At 37.3% G+C, this 17,410-nt stretch overlaps 2 protein-coding genes and 1 long non-coding RNA gene across 4 annotated transcripts in view; 1 reads left to right on the top strand and 2 right to left on the bottom strand.

Moving 5' to 3' along the window:
• The window catches only part of LOC135119142 (uncharacterized), a 102,042-nt gene that overhangs the window by 49,038 nt on the left and 35,594 nt on the right, over positions 1-17,410 (bottom strand). The gene's annotated exons all lie outside the window — the stretch shown is intronic.
• LOC110382095 (uncharacterized) lies at positions 442-1,765 on the top strand. Its single transcript, XM_049848324.2, has 3 exons — positions 442-523; positions 923-1,047; positions 1,580-1,765. Exons 1-3 carry the CDS (start codon positions 484-486, stop codon positions 1,739-1,741), a joined length of 327 nt encoding a protein of 108 aa, XP_049704281.2. The 5' UTR covers positions 442-483; the 3' UTR covers positions 1,742-1,765.
• Positions 4,721-14,829, bottom strand: LOC126056150 (uncharacterized). 2 transcript variants are annotated; one of them, XM_049847930.2, is made up of 2 exons: positions 14,758-14,829; positions 4,721-12,168 (listed from the first exon to the last, which is right to left on the bottom strand). In XM_049847930.2, the coding sequence occupies exon 2, from the start codon at positions 12,089-12,091 to the stop codon at positions 7,538-7,540; it is 4,554 nt and encodes a 1,517-aa protein (XP_049703887.2). In that variant the 5' UTR covers positions 12,092-12,168; positions 14,758-14,829; the 3' UTR covers positions 4,721-7,537. The 2 variants fall into 2 exon arrangements, with proteins under 2 accessions (XP_049703887.2, XP_063899001.1); XM_064042931.1 differs by having other exon boundaries at positions 14,726-14,819.

Here is a 17,410-nt window from a genome sequence, read left to right as displayed (position 1 = left end):
CTTCGTCTGACCAGAGGGCTGGCTTATTCTTTGGACAAAGAATTAGCATTACCATTCAACGTGGCAATGCAGCCAGTCTTCTGGGCACGTTTCCGGAGGACAGTGATGCGGAGGAATACTTCGACGCCTGATCGATGTTCTTTATATATGTTTTGTATAGTAATTTAATTTTTATAAAGATAAAAAGTAATAAAGTCAGATTTATTTAAAGATATAAAAAATCCCCAAAAGAAAATTTTTAATCTTACGACGATAATAATATGAATATTCTATCTATCAACATACATTTGCGTCATCTATTTAGATACAAGTCTACGGTAAAACAAACACACAGTCATACAGACTTCGAGCTAAAAAGCTTCGCCTACGCTTTGCTGAACAAACAAACAAATTCATATATAAGAGAGTAACTACTGCCTTCAGACATTCCAAGTTTGATAACCGTAGAAAACCCTTTCAGAAAGCTGAAAATATAGAACAAAAATGTTGAAAATCACAGCTGCAATCTGTGTTGTATTTTGTGGTAAGTTTCGAATAACTTGAGAGGACCTCGTGGCTAAGTAGGAGTCGAAAAAGTTGGATGGGTGGCCATCTATGTCATAACTAGTTCCACTGTGTTTCAGGAGGCACGTCAACTTATGGGTCCCGTCTGTAGTTTGAACATCTTTGGCAGTCGTTACGGACAGTCAGAACCTTTGACAACCAGTCTTAACAATAGGTTTGCTCGGGTTGAGGAGTTCAGATAGGCAGTCGCTGTATGTGGCACATTGGTACCGAGATGTAGCCGGTTAGACTGGAAGCCGACCCCAACATAGTTGGGAAAAGTCTACGCAGATGATCTGGGATCCCGCCAGGACGAGCCAAGCAGACCGCAAGGCATTTTTGAGTAATCTGCAACGTTTTCTTTGTATATTTGTTGTAGTGAGTTGTGCGTGGGCTGGCTGCGACTCTTGCGGGCAGGAGTGCGCCCCCGCGTGCGGGACGAGACGCTTCCGAGCTTGCTGCTTCAACTACCTGCGCAGGAAGAGGGGGCCAGAGCTCAACAAGGTACTGTCATTGGCTAGCTGTTCTTGGTTTAACCTACGTCTTAGGAAAACCATTTCCCGCAAGCGAATAGAAAGTGGCATACAGGGTGTGTCATTCACAATCACATTAAATCCTATCGCTACTTATACTTATACTTTATGATATTCAATGGCGTTTCAGGTCAGGCAAGTACCAAGGCAACTTTTCTAAGTTTGTATGTACTTTCAAAGTATATCTTGGACACCAATGACTGTGTTTCGGATGGCACTTTAAACTGTATGTCCCGGCTGTCATTGAACATCCTTGGCAGTCGTTACGGGTATTCAGAAGCCAGTAAGTCTGACGCCAGTCTAACCAAGGGGTATCGGGTTGCCCGGGTAACTGGATAGGCAGTCGCTTCTTGTAAAGCACTGGTACTCAGCTGAATCCGGTTAGACTGGAAGCCGACCCCAACATAGTTGGGAAAAGGTTCGGTAGATGATGATGATCAAGTTTAATACCAACGGAGTATCTAAATAGTTTGCCAAGTTATACATTGTAATGATGTTTTCAGATCCTCTCTGCTCCTCGAGATACGAAGGAGGAGAAAGCCCCAGCAGTAGCCATGTACGTGGTGGCGAACATCCCAGTACCAGAACCGTGGATGTCCAGCGCCGTGTCAAGCGAAAACCAACGCTATTCGCTAGAGGATACGCTTGAAAATCGTCTGAACTGATGCTTTTAGTGAAACAATTTAATTTTTGTTATGCCAAACAAAAGTTATGTAATTTCATTTTTTTGCTCTGTTAAATAAATTCGTTTACTAAAGTTAATATATACATTTCTTTTTTTTGTGTTTTCTACAAATCTTCTTCTTCTTCTTCTTCTTACCGTTTATCCCGTCTTGTGACGGGGTCCGCTTTCCGTATCTTCTTCTTCCACTTCGCTCTATCCTGGAGATCTTCCTCTTTGAGTTCGCAGATTTCCATGTCTTTCTTTTGCGACACTCAACCACCGCAGTTTTGGCCTGCCTCTACGGCTTTGACCGGGTATATCAAGTTTGAGCGTCGCATTGCCGATGTACTCATGTGGTCTCCTTTTAACATGTCCGTACCATCGCAGCCGTTTTTCTTGTCTTTGTCTTTTCTACAAATCTCAAATTCAACTTAATCAGAGGTTTTGTAAGTTTATCACATAATTTGAATATTATACACCTCCATTCATTTTGCCAAACTCTCATCCTCCGAGCCTTTTTCCCAACTATGCCTGGAACCGTGCCTGGAAGCACACATTATTTATAACACAGCCAAATGCTTGGCAAACGATACTGCTCCTTTTCAGCAGTCTAGTTTTATTTTTTCACAGGACTTGGAATTAGTTCCAAGTGATTTAAATTCCACCACCAGACAATAGAGCCAATCTCTAGCAATAGTCAATCGATTATTTTGAATTGTGACATAAATACAATTATATCTTCAAATGTACAATTAAATACCGCAAAAAATGTTGTCACTTCTGATCCATCAAACCCTTTGAGTATAAATACTAGAAACAAACACAATCTGAATATATTCCATCAAAATATTCAAGGTTTGATTGGTAAAGAATTGGAATTGGAGTTGTTCATGAACTGTAATAATATAGATATTTTATGTTTAACTGAGCATTGGCTTAAAGAGCATCAGTTCATATTTAGCTTCAAGAACCATTGTGTAGGCAGCTCGTACAGCAGAGTAAATATAATACGTGGTGGTTCTCTCATAATTCTCTAATAATTCTCTCAATACTATTAAATTCAAAGAACGGAAGGATATTGTGAACCTTTCTGTTGAGCGAGTAATTGAGATATCATGCGTTGAGCTTGAGCAGTTCATTGTAATGAGTGTATACAGGCCCCCATGTGCAACATATACAATTTTTGAGAAGCATCTGGAAGATGTATTATTCAAAATTTCTAACAATAATAAAACAGTTGTCGTCTGTGGAGACTTTAATATTAATAAACTGGAAAATACTGCTATTGTTAATAATTTTATAACTCTATTTAAATCATACAACTTGTACAGTACATTTCTCGAGCCAACTAGAATAACTAGCACTAGTGCTACATGTATAGACAACATTTTTACAAACTTAAAACCTTTAAACAAACAAATTTTAAATGTGTTGGATTCTGATCACTCTGGTCAATTAGTTATTTTTCCTCTGACTGTTGCCTCTCAATACATTTTTGAAAATTTAATGTACGTTCGTAAAAACATATCTGACTTTGTTCAAATGTCTGATGTTCATAGCATAAATACTAGGAATAAACATAATCTTGCTGTACATGCTACTCGCCTCCACAGAGTAAGCAACTCGTTCATGGGTCAATGTATACGCTTTTACAATAAACTTCCCAAAGCGGTTCGTGATTTGCCTATCAAGAAATTTAAAAATCATATAAAATCCAAACTTTTGAAAAAAGGATATTACAAAATATTTGATTATTTAAATGATAAAGAAGCTTGGGAATGAGCTGCTCGCTTAGTGAGTGATATCTTTTCAAATGCCTGTGTATTGTTACTTTTGACTTTTAAATATATATTATCATCAGATAACATTTTATTAATGACATTGTTTATTGAAATTTATATATTATTATCGTATTTTTTTTTATTATTATTATTGTGAATGTGAGTATCGTGTATGCGAGCAACATTATATATTCTTATAACATAAATACTGTCTTCCGGGTTTGAGTATTTTTGAATGGCCTACGCAAATGTTCTGCAGATCTGGTATCGTCGTGTGACAGGTCGTTGAGCTCCCTAAGATATGGTTGAGCTACACGACAACTGATGCATGCGTGCCGTCTGTTGGGACTGGTCAGCTCCAGCCTGATGTGGCTCTTTCCTCAAAAGGCCATTCCAGGCCGCGTACATGGTGACACTCACACATAATATTATTTGATTTATAACATGTTTGGACTTTAAAAGAGACTATGACCCTTGAGTTTGTTTCGGCGTTTCTTCTCAGGGATCAGTCAGTTAGGAAATGCCGACCTCAGCGTTCTTAAAATGACGTGTAAAAGTGATGTAATGTCCAACTTGGAAAATAAACGATTTCATTTCATTTCATTTCATCATCCACCAGCAGCTTGCTCTGCAATACAACCTTGTAGACCTTGAGGTACCGTACTACAAGTATGCGCCCGACCCAGTTCTCGAAAAGGACCATATCACGTTGTACTGGGATCGGTCTATCATCACTGACAGGACTATTGTAGCCAATAAGCCTGATATTGTGGTGATAGATCGATTAGCGCGCCGCGCGATGATAATCGATGTCGCTGTTCCGCATGACGAGAACCTTGTGAAAGCTGAGAAAGAGAAACAAATAAAGTATCTCGACTTAGCGCACGAGGTTGTCGCCATGTGGAGTGTCGACACGGCTGTTGTTGTGCCGATTGTCGTTACGGCCAATGGTTTAATAGCCAAGAGCCTCGACGAACACCTTAGGAGGCTCTCGTTGGGCGGCTGGATCAAGGGACTGATTCAGAAGGCAGTACTCCTTGATACGGCACGTATTGTGAGGTGGTTTCTGTCTCTGGGACCCTAACCACTGGTACCTTGGACCCTGTGCCCGATATCGGTGGCAACCTATTTTTTATATTTTTAAATGATTTCTATATTTAAAAATGTAAAATATATGTTTAAAAATAAATAAATGAAAATAATAATAATCAATTTTAATTCAGATAAAACAATCCATTATTGTTAGTAAAGACATAAACAGCTTATAATCTAGTATTAGTACATATACACATACATTTAGGCAACACATTAATTAAAAAAAATTATATAATCATGTCATAACAAATACACAAAATACAATTAATTAAAACGTACACAACTCAACACTACTTCTAGGCACGGTTTGTAGACAACACTTGCGTCTTTGTCCAGTGTTTTAATATAAGGCCATCAGTCCGATCTGCCACAGTCCTTATTAATGGAAAAATTAGATGTTTTGATAGGAATGGCCAAATCAAAAAGCCAGCATTTGATTATTAAAATAAGAGAAAAAAATAAAAGAAAATAATAGCTTAGTTTGAATTATTTCAGCCCTAGATCGTTTAATAAATCAGTAAATGATTGAAATTACAACTATTTACTTTTAGTTTAGTTCAGTTTATAATTATTGTTGTGTTTTTGATCATTCAATGATTTTTTATTGAAGACTAGCTTTTACCCGCAGCTTCGCTTCCGTGAACTGACTACTCTACGCTATCCTACCTTACTCTACCCAACTCGCCCCCTACCCTATTTTTTTTCTTTATAAGAACCTTCTCGTAACAATAACAAATACATCAGAAAAAGAATTGGCCAAATTGGTCCAGGCGTTCTTGAGTTATGCGCTTACCAACACATTTAGCGATTCATTTTTATATTATAGATGACAAATTAAGTAACTCTGGTACTACTAGCGCCACCTATAGCTCTGTTACCAGTTGCGCGCCATCTAGCGGCGGGGGAAATATAGTTTTCTGAATTTTGGCTCTCAGAGTGGCGTATCTATACCAGTATTAGTGTATAATCTATGGCCCCAGCAGTAGCCATGTACGTGGTGGCGAACATCCCAGTACCAGAACCGTGGTTGTCCAGTGCCGTGGCAAGCGAAAACCGACGCTATTCGCAAGAGGATACGCTTGGAAACCGTCTGAACTGATGCTTTTAGTGAAACAATTTTTAATTTGTTTTCATAATATACCAAACAAATGTTATGTCAATTTGTTTGCTGTTAAATAAATTGTTTTGTGAAAGTTAATATACCTTTATATTTTTATTTAACAGTTTATGTATACATAAAAACACAGACAAGAATAATTTAAAAAAATAATTGTACAAGCTTATCTCACAAGAAAGGACAATGGGCGAAATGTTTGAATGTTGGTCTACTCCCCCTCTAGCAATGAGTCATACATCATTTGAAAGGTCTTTTCAAGAGTTACATTTTGTACTAACATACTACTTACCAATTCTTAGTACTTTAGATGTTAGAGCATATATTAGTTAGTTTAGTAGATAGTTAGTTTCAAGTTCTTAGATTCCTTCTCTAGTAATGAGTTATATATCACTGGAAAGGGCTTTTAAAGGCTTATGTTTAACTGACCACCAGATATAGTAACAAATAGCAGACAAAAATAGTAAATGATCACCAAAATGAAACTCGCATTTTAATGTAAAACTATAACCAAAGTTTTAACACTTTGCTATCCTATTTAAGTGAAATTACTCCAAAATAAATCATGCGTAAGCCAAAAATAGTAAATGATCACCAAAATTAAATCACCATTTTAAAGTAAGATTATAACCAAAGTTTTTAAATTCTGCTATCCTATTTAAGCAAAATGAGTCCAAATAAATCATTGTTATCCCAAAAGTAGTAAATGATCACCAAAAGTAGTAAATGATCATCAAAATTAGACTAACGTTTTAATATAAAATGATAATAAAAGTTTTTACATCTTGCTATCCTGTTTAAGTAAACTGACTCCAAAAAAATAAGTTCGGCCTGATACAATAAATGTAATAACATTGTGGGGACCCTTTTCCTGCACTAAGGTGGAAAATTGTCTATTGCATGCCTCTAAACAGTGCGATAAGAGTGTGTTTTCGAGGGAGTGTATTGAGAAACACATTCTTCTTCTTCTTTCTCCTGCCCTGTTCCCAATTTTACTTGGGGTCGGCGCAATATGTCATTTTCTTCCATTTTCCCCTGTCACTCGTCATACTGACACTCACGCATGCATTGCAAGCCGGACACATAACTTAAAATGGCTTCATAATACTTTATTTGGTAATAAGCCTACATTTTATGGCAATCACAGTGACTTATTTAGGCAAAAATAATACATTAATTTGGTCGTCAAGAGTTGGTGATCATTTACTAAATTTGGTGGTCGAATACAATTTAAAGTGAAGTCGTGACTAAAATAGCTGGTACTATTACATTTTTAGACTTTATTTTTCTGGTGTTCAGTAGATATTTCTGGTTACAAAACTAAGGGTATCAAAGCATTTTATGGTGGTCATTATATTTGTTCCCCTTTTTAAATAGAACATTTCGTACTAAAATACCTGTAGCAAATTGTCAATACAAGTAGAAGCTGCAGCAGATTTAAGACATAGTTATTATTTCACTAAACACGTTCTAACTCCCTAAATACTAACAAATGATAATCGCCGCCATACAAGAAAATACTGTACACAAGAAAATACGGTACTGTAACCAATTTCTTAGCAATTGTACCAAATTCAAATTTAGAATACACTGTCACGCATGCGTGGCTAACCCTTTTGATGATAGAAACATACTACAATCATTGAAACCCTTTGAAATACACGTAAAGTCCTTAAAACTAAGATTTCGCATAGGTGCCCGCTTTTTTTGCAAAAGAGTTTATAAGCATCATCATCATCCTCCGAGCCTTTTTCCCAACTATGTTGGGATCGGCTTCCAGTCTAACCTGATGTTTAGTTTCCACTGCCTATATAAATTGTATTAGACCAACAAACTCACGAACGAAACTCCAATCGTATTCTATTTCCATGCGATTCCACAAATACTTGTGTAACAATTGTATCAGTTCGTCAGTAGTTATGTTCTCAATATTTTTAATAAATTTAAACTTTTCAAACAATTCAACTAATTTCGACGAGTCTGTACTTTTCACAAGATTGACAATTTCTACAATTATTACTTCAAATTCCATTTTAATGGCCGTCATTATAATGTTTGTATCTTTAACGATTTTTATGAAATCCTTCAGCCTAGTATCGGTAAGATTGTCTGCAACTGCAGAACACAAGAACACTCCTATGGCACGCAGGTTGTGCTTTACTGCTTCAGCTAACGAAGATCTGATATCTCCATCTACATTTTGATTCAACAATATATCACATACGACTTCGTTGTCAACTTTGAAAAGGGCAACTAGTTCTTCGTTCGTTTTCATTTTAGCATCGAATAATGTGAGGACTCCTACATTGCCACTGAAAAACATCACATTTAATATAAAATTCCATATGAAAGGTCGATCTAAGTCAGTTTTGAATAAATCACAAATATATTCGACGGCAAAATAATCTGCAAACGTCGCGTGTATGAACACTGGTACATTGTTGACTACGTTCGTTATAACTCCTGTTTTCAAAAAGTCCTGCTTCAGGTCTTTAACCATTTCCACAATACTCTTCAACTGATCTTCATTCTGTTGCATGAAGATCACTTGAAGAGTATTAGTTTTACCGAACACTGCGTATGCGCCCAACTTTTTATGTGTTTCCATAAATTTCGCATACTTTTCTTCGAAATCAGATTTGTTATCGGGGGTGAACAGATCATTTTTGTTTTTCTCTTGAACTCGTATTTTCAGTTTGGTTTTTAAGAAACCTTCGTATATGTCAAAAAGGTTCATGTTTAAATCCCAGGTATTTGGTATTTTGCCAGTATCTCGTATTTTATTGAACAAGTAATCCGCTATCATGTTCAAGTGTACGGGAATAGAGATGACATTGTCGATCTTCATTTTCGACATAGATTCGGTGAGTACCTTGAGACTCTCAATTACAACTTCGTGTAATTTGAAATGTCGAAATTTTGGTTTGTTGAGTCTTGAAGCTAAATAGCGGATCAAGCTTAAATAAACAGAGAGAAAAGCTATTTCCTTTCTTGGGCCATCGTGGCTATCGACTTTCTTGACCAATTTATACACATCATCACTGCGAACGAAGTCATGGATGTTTCGAAACTGCTGATCGTTAAGATCCTTTAACAGACCCTTTTCATCCCAATAACGTATAAGATAGTCGTCCTGATCACGGCCACTTAGTGGCGTTAGTTTATAAACCATGCCTGTTGTCAGGCCTATGGACGAATCTAAATTGCCAACAGTTCTGCTCGTGATCCACATTTTATGGCCGCGAGGCTGCCAGTCTTCACTAAGTAGTGTGTTTATGAATGCAGTCACTTCATTTTCATACATTGGACATATTTCGTCAAAGCCATCTAGAAGGATTAGCACTCTTTTTGTATTATAATAATGCAGAAACATTTTCAGTTCGAAAACTGTCCAGTCATCAGCTGAGCAATCTTTTAGATGAAACAATCCGTCACACTGTTCAAGTGCTATTTTCACTTGACCGCTTTCTTCATGGTTGTTATGATTCTTGCTGAGAGCTACTTGGCACAAGAATTTAAGACTCTCTAAAACATCGATCCTTTTTTTGCTATCCTGCCACTCAGAGAATTGCTTACATTGTTGTATTAAATTTATCCTCAGTACCCACGAATCCTGCTGTTCTTTCGTTGCTTCATGTGACAAGTGAGTCAGGAAAGTGGATTTCCCTATTCCAGCATCACCAACTAGTACTTTGAGGTTGTTGTCGATATATTTGCGCGTCCGAATCCGATTCACACCTTCTTTACTCGGTTGAGACGAAGTACCATAAACTACATCCTGTCTTCCTCTGGTCGACAGTATTCCATCAGTAGGATATTCAACTGTTGAAACTGTTCCATGAGCACATATAGTTATCGAAGATTTTTGATTCCGATCTAGTATTTCCACATCCTCCAGTGTCCGGTCCAGGTACATTTCTTTTTTGTAATTTGAGTTGTGTACCGACTTTCCTATTGTAAGTGTTTGTAAATCGCCCAGCATTAGCTTATTAATCACACTTCCTACTACGTATGCAATTGACTTGTTATCTATTACTTGAGATAGAGTTACTTCATTACCGAGGAACATCACTTGTGTGTTCTCCAATACATGTGTTCGAGATTCCTCACTCATGTCAATTAGATTATTTGTTGTATCCTTCACCACATTATTTGAATTTGGGAAATATTTCTTAACTAAGTAGAAAGATTCTTGGTCTGCGACTATTACGGTTTTGTGTCTCTGAATGGATTTCACAAGTTCCTGGAATTTCCTCTGTGAGCGCAAACAGTTTTTCTTCTGCAGTAAATAACTGAAATCCATTATTATTGTTATGGACTCTTTCAAATTCGTTAGTTCTTCACGTAACGCTTTGTCATCTTTTGCTACTAGATTCAGGATGTATTTCAAATCCAATACGATGAAGTTTTTATAATTGAGTTGTTTTGCGAGCTTAGCAATGGTCAGTGAGGTGCTGTCCGTTAATATAATAGTTTGAGCTGGCTGCTGTGCCAGTGGAATAGAACGAATAGCGTTCTCGTTAAAGTCATAATGTTTGTTTTTCAATGTCTCCATCATGTTCATGACGCTCGTCAGGGGAAGGCCTGTGGTATGCTCTACAGCATCTTTGTATAAAGTCCCAGTCTTCGACAGATACGTCCCGTCTTTGGACATCCACCACTTCTGGATGTTATCATGATACTTGAGATATATGGCGTTGGATGTGATCTCTTCATTGTGCACGTCATCAGGTAAATGCTGACTTATCTCGTAAATTAATGTTTCTTCTACTTTTTTTTCATCGAGTTGTGAAGTGTAAAATAATAAGCTATCGAAAAAAAGTTCAGCATTTTCTTTTAAGTCAAAAATATGACCTTGAATCATTGAAAGTTTCGGAAATGCATGTTTTACATCTATGTTAAATGCGTATAATGTCAAATTTTTGAGTTCGGCTTGTAATTTGTCATATAATCTTTTAGCAAGTGGACCTAATGAATCGTATTCAGTTGTGAAGATGAGCTGGTCGCTAAAAGGATGTTGAACTAGTAAATTTCCAACAGCTGATGCTATGCCGCCACTGAGTTGAAGAAATCCTTTACCCATAGAGTCATCTATTGTGACGCTCACGACAGGTCCTGAAACACTGGGGAATACGAGAATGTCGGCTAAAGTGGCGACAGGATCGCGGTCACCGCATGATTTCCTTAATAACCCGACGATTTTGGATGTTAAATCATTCAGTTTTTTTTCTTGTTTCTTGTCATCACCTCGCAATGTTAAGTCTTTATTGCCGAACCACGCCGGAACTTTAAATTGGAATTCATTTGGCGGCAAATATTTCAAAAGAGCTGTTTTCAATGCTATATTTCTGTTGTGTAGTGTCGAGTTGATTTTGTTCAGTATTAAATTGTGCTTTTCCGAAGATGTTGCGTGAATGAATTTGAATCTTTTTGTTTTATAAATAATACTACTCGCGATGTGGTGGTACATCGCTGCAATGTCTTCATCCTTGACTTTATCTTTGTCATCGACAACGAAGGTGCAGTCATCAAGTCCCGCGCATGTTGCGGCAGATTTTTGCCTTTTGATTATCTCAGTAAACAGTTCTTCTTGAAAATGTGTCAACAAAAAACGTTCTCCCTCTTCGTCTAAGAAATCCTCTTTAAAATTCGCGGTGCGAAAACCGTTAATCTGCTCGTCGGAAATGTTAAAAAAATTCTTGGCTATAATGACGTGGTACTGCAGAACGTGGTCGTCAGTCGACAGCTCCTGGTAATCTTTCATCTCACTGTGGATGCACTTTGCCATTTTACGAGCGAATGCGCGCATTTGGTATTCCAAATATGTTGTACATAAACGATCTATATCGCGCCTATGATGGGCCGGTTTGGTGGCTCCAGCAGCCGTTGCTATCAAATCATTCAGTTTTTCAGCATTCGCACCTTCATACACTGTAGAGGATTTATCACCATTTGCCGTTGTGTAAATAACACACAGGCATTGTGTTTTATCGGTTGTCGCTTCGAAAAGCTTATCCTTACTTCCAGGTTGGAGTTTTTTTCTTATTTCCAAGAAACTTTGTAAATGCTTTTCCATTTCAGCTCCACTGTTTAATGTTAAAACCGAGTTGTTTTCTCTGTGTTTGGCTTGAATGAAAACTGCGAGTGGCTGAGCACAGCCTTTTATTTTAGCTCTAAAACATATGTCATCGAATGAGCCCAGCTTGTCAACGTTTGTGCCTAGGTAGAACTCTTCGAAATCATCGTCGTGCAATAATCTGAAGTATATCAGGCTAAGTAGTTTAGTCTCATACAAGTGACCGCGTACCCCTGCAGTTCCTGTTCGTTTCAAATATTTGTAATCTTCCTCAGATGCCGCCATTTTGTTACTTTATCGTGTGACGTTCTGATGTTGTGTTGACAGCTGTTTGTCATTCCATGACGTGTTGCTTCCGATACCTGAAAAAAAGGCAAAAATTTTTTGAGCTGTTATGTTTCAGTATTCGAGATATTATTTACGATCAGTTGAAAAACACATTGATCAGCCATTTAAATTAATGACAGTTGATTATTTAATACGACAGTAAGACATAAATAGACAGTATAAAAAATCTATTCGGTCGGTATTTTTTAACCGACTTCCCAAAAAGGAGGAGGTTCTCAATTCGTCGGGATCTTTTTTTTTATTATTTTTTATGTATGTTCACCGATAACTCCAAGACGCCTGGACCGATTTGCAAATTTTTTTTTGTTTGATAGGGTATACTTTCCAGGTGGTCCCATAATCACCAGATCAGGATCTGATGATGGAAACCCTGAGAAATCAAGGGCAACTTTCGAAAATTGTAGGCGTGCATAGGTTAAAAACTTTACAATGAGGTGTACGTCTGATAACACTATGCAACAGTGGAGATTTGGAGCTGACCTGATGATGGAGACGAGAGAAGGTCGAGGGAACTCGACAACCGTATACGTAAACTACCTCGTGTTTGGGCTTATATTATTTGTATTGACGAGGCCTTTGCAACTGTGAAGGTTTGGAGCTGACCTGATGATGGAGACCGGAGAAGGTCGAGGGAACTCGACAACTAAATATGTAAACTACCTCGTGTTTGGGCTTATATTATTCGTATTGATGAGAACTTTCCACAAATGCGGATAGTGACAGACAACTACGCTTGTTACTGAAAAGCCAAAAATAAAAAACTTTTTACAAAAAAATAAAACCGACTCCCAAAAAAACTGAAAAGCAAAAAAAAACTATTCTTTGAACGCGCTAATCTCAGGAACTACTGGTCCGATTTGAACATTTCTTTCAGTGTTAGATAGCCCATTTATCGAGGAAGGCTATAGGCTGCTATTTATTCCGGTACGGGAAGTAGTTCTCACGGGATGCGGATGAAACCGCTGGCAGAAGCTAGTTGAATATATTTCCAAAATAACTATCAGGGGGTGATTAGTGATCGATACTGATGCCAAAAATGCAATCAGTAATTTTTTTGTCGGTCTGTCTGTCTTTCTGTCTGTATGTCCGTCTGTATGTTCGTTATGGAAACAAAAACTACTCGACGGATTTTAATGAAACTTGGCACAAATATTCTTCATACTCCTGGGCAGGTTATAGGATACTTTTCATCACGCTACGATCAATAGGAGCAGAGATGTGTGAGAGAGTGATGGGAAATGTTGGGAAAACGGGAGAAGTTACTCGATTTTTTAAGCTTCCGTCGCGTGTGCAGCCTTAGTGGTTAAAGCTAAGTAGTAATGGGCTAGGTATGCATAGATTTAGATAATTGGATGGGCTGGTGATTATTATTTCTTCCTCTCTTTGCACAAAGTTCGAATCTAACGCGGACGAAGTCGCTGGCAGAAGCTAGTGTAACATAAAACGAAGCCATTTTGATGGCGTAACGGAGTTCGCCGGGTTTGCTAGTTATTTATAGAATTGCTTAGATTGCGTATTTAATTATTTTCCTGCTACTCATTACACATACTCATTTTGGTTTACTTTACTACTTAGTTTTAACTGCTGAACTAGTTTTGAAAGTTGAAATTGATTAGTTCTAAATATAATTTTGACATTAGCCCCGTAGAAGTTATGACAAATTCATATATAAAATACGCAAAAATAAAAAATGAATACTTCAAACAAAGTAAAAGAATAAAAATGTGCGACAATTAGAACACCATATAAAAGTCATTCATTACAAACAACTGAAATTCTCCCTTGAAAACTGACAGCTGACAACTGGTCAAAACATTCGATACTCATAACTTTATTTCTGCATTACACGTGATGTTGTAAATTATGAAAACCAAAAATGACTCCTGTGGCTAAACCACTGAATGGATTAGGTATTTTTTTTACAATTCGCCATAGAATATCATAAAGTATATTATATGTCATAGAATTTAATGTGATTAGGTACGACACACCCTGTATGTAGATGTTATTGGTTATTGTTAAATTGTTAAAGATAACGCTGAATATAAACAAAACAATAATACTTACCTGGAGATATAATTATTGAGTACAGATAAGGCACCTATCATTAAAGATAAACGTACTAACAAAAATACTGAACATACTTAGGGGGCAGTCCCCCAGTGGCGAACATCTAGTATAGTTAAATGGTGCAACTCACCCTGCTACTCATCCTCCGAGCCTTTTTCCCAACTATGTTGGGGTCGGCTTCCAGTCTAACCGGATCAAGCCGAGTACCAGTGCTTTACAAGAAGCGACTGCCTATCTGACCTCCTCAACCCAGTAACCCGGGCAACCCGATACCCTTGGTTAGACTGGCGTCAGACTTACTGGCTTCTGACTACCCTTAACGACTGGACTGCCAAGGATGTTCAATGACAGCCGGGACCTACAGTTTAACGTGCCATCCGAAACACAGTCAATGGTGTTTAAGATTTACTTAGAAATTAGGTACATACAAACTTAGAAAAGTTGCATTGGTACTTGCAAATACCTACTGTTGTTACTTATAAATAATGGGTACCTACTTACCCTGGGGTGGGGTGGGGTTTGTACCTACTTACTGCTTTAAATCACAATAATTTACACTTAAATAATGTAATGATGTGTACTCTTCATACGCGTGAACAACAAGCACCTACCTAGGGATGGCTATCCGAGTTCGTTCGAATAATAAAAACATCGATATTTTCGAGACAAAAGAATCGATAAATAGGTAGTACTGGATCGATACTCATTAATATCGGCGTTTGATTTTACTGTTTTGGCATAAACCATACTACCTATTAGGCTGCTGATTTTTTGTAAGACACATAATCGGGCCGTTCAGTGTGTTCTATAGGACTAAGTTCTAAGTTCAAGGTGCTAGAGAGCTGCGTTAATCGTTAGTTTAATTATATACCTATATTTTATTTGCCTTACTTTAAATAAAATTGATTTATACTTACACAGCAAAAGCAAAATTGATAAATAATTTCTTAGAAACTGATGTTTTAGATTTCGATTTTTTTGTGGTTCGATTCAAATCGAAATGTTTCGGAAAGCGTCGCCTTCCCTATAACCAGGCTATTTTTATTCATCAATACACTTTATGCTTCCTTGTCACACCTACCAACTTTGGTTAGGAACGAATGAGACAGCATACTGTCTATGTTTTGTATGATATTTGCTTGGTTTGCAGATAACGGCGTGAGAGAGAAAGATGTATATATTATAGATACGGTAGAATGAGACAGCTAATGATAATGCGAAAAATGTAAGTAGCATACCCAGATCTAAAAAGGGTTAACCCACAAAATGATTTTTAGGGTTGTTGGGGTCGGCTTCCAGTCTAACCGGATTCAGCTGAGTACCACAGTGCTTTACAAGGAGCGACTGCCCTATCTGACCTCCTCAACCCAGTTACAAGGGCAACCCAATACCCCTTGGTTAGACTGGTGTCAGACTTATTGGCTTCTGACTACCCGTAACGACTGCCAAGGATGTTCAATGGCAGCCGGGACCTACAGTTTAACGTGCCATCCGAAAGACAGTCATTGGTGTCTAAGATATACTTAGAAAGTACATACAAACTTAGAAAAGTTGCATTGGTACTTGCCTGACCTGGAATCGAACCCGCGCCCTCATACTTGAGAGATTGGTTCTTTACCCACTAGGCCACCACGACTTACACTCTATATGTATACTCCCTATGTACACTCTATGTACTCCCCTATGTATTTCCTTATGTACTCTCTATGTACTCCCCTATGTATTTCATTACCTATGTACACTCTATGTACTCCCCTATGTATTTCCTTATGTATACTCTATGTTCTATGGTATGATAAATAATAGTACGGAACCCTTCGTATGCGAGTCCGACGCCGACTGCACTTGGCCGGTTTTTTTATTACGGAATATTAATACAACTACCAGGGGCCCGATTCTCCTAATTTTACTTAAGCGATATACGATTCACGTTCGACTCGGTTCGACTGAGATCCAATCCCGACTCGATTACGATTGAAGCGTATGTGGCATTCCGCTATTTTTTCTTTGAAATAAACGTTTTTATCCTTTTCTTTCAATCATTTTGTCTGCAATGATTTACGATTGCAAAATGATTGTACAGCAAACCGTATAGACCAAAATCACCAAAATAGAAGACCAATCGCAAACCAATCGAATGTCATTGGAATACGATTGGTCTTATATTAGTAGCAGAATGCCCGATAAGGTTAAAACTGCTTTTGCGATCATGTTGCGATTCAATTTCAAGTCGATTTTGACAACATTAACTTAGGAGAATCGGGCCCCAGGGCCGTCTCTAGCTCATGTAGCGCCTGGGTGCAATCATCACCCAAGCGCCATCTATGTATTGAAAGATTTTGAGTAGTACAAATTGATCGAAGTACTTAGGGTATTACAAGCATTGACATATATTCTAGCGATAGACAAGAACATCCATACAAATAATTTACCCACTTACGTCGTCTGTTGACATCTCGTTGACGTATTGTGACATGTAGTCATCCTCATTGATGTTAATTGCTGAAGTGTCGCTCGTATTTTGCCTACATTTTTCATTACTCAAAAAGTTTATATCTAAGTGAATTCAAAATCATGTAATATATCAAAAAAATTATTTATATCTAATTGAATGCAAAATCATGTAATATATTAAAACCAGGAACTTATTTTTTTCGATGTTTTTTTTCTTAAGAGGGCTATCACAAATTTTCGCGAATTTAATTACTTTTTCTTGAAAGTAAGAACATACCATGACAAAGTGAAGTCTGTTTTCATTGATATTTTACCTACTGCTAGTTTTATGGCACATCTGTTTCTGCACGATTTTCTTAATCCATAATTCAAGATGGCGGGCGGGAACAAATTAATGCATATTTGTAAAATTGAATTATAAATGAAAAGTATGATATACAAGCGTTGTAATAGCATGAACAGCGTGTAATTTTACTAACTTGACTCTCGAATAGTTTATATGTGTAAGTTTATTTTTTTTATTTATTCCTTTATTTCAGGCAACTAGGGCCCATAAAAATACAAATACACACATATTATTCATAACAATACTTATAAACTAATACATACAATTATCCATATTAATATATACAATACTAAGTTTATACCTTGATATGTATTTTCTATTTTATAATTGTAGTTTCATAGACATCCATCTGACGCAGGTGTCAAAATCGCTCTGATTTGCCATTT

The sequence above is a fragment of the Helicoverpa armigera genome, chromosome 30, assembly GCF_030705265.1.
Source record: "Helicoverpa armigera isolate CAAS_96S chromosome 30, ASM3070526v1, whole genome shotgun sequence".
NCBI lineage: Eukaryota > Metazoa > Arthropoda > Insecta > Lepidoptera > Noctuidae > Helicoverpa > Helicoverpa armigera.
This window is presented reverse-complemented; position numbering and strand designations above follow the sequence as displayed.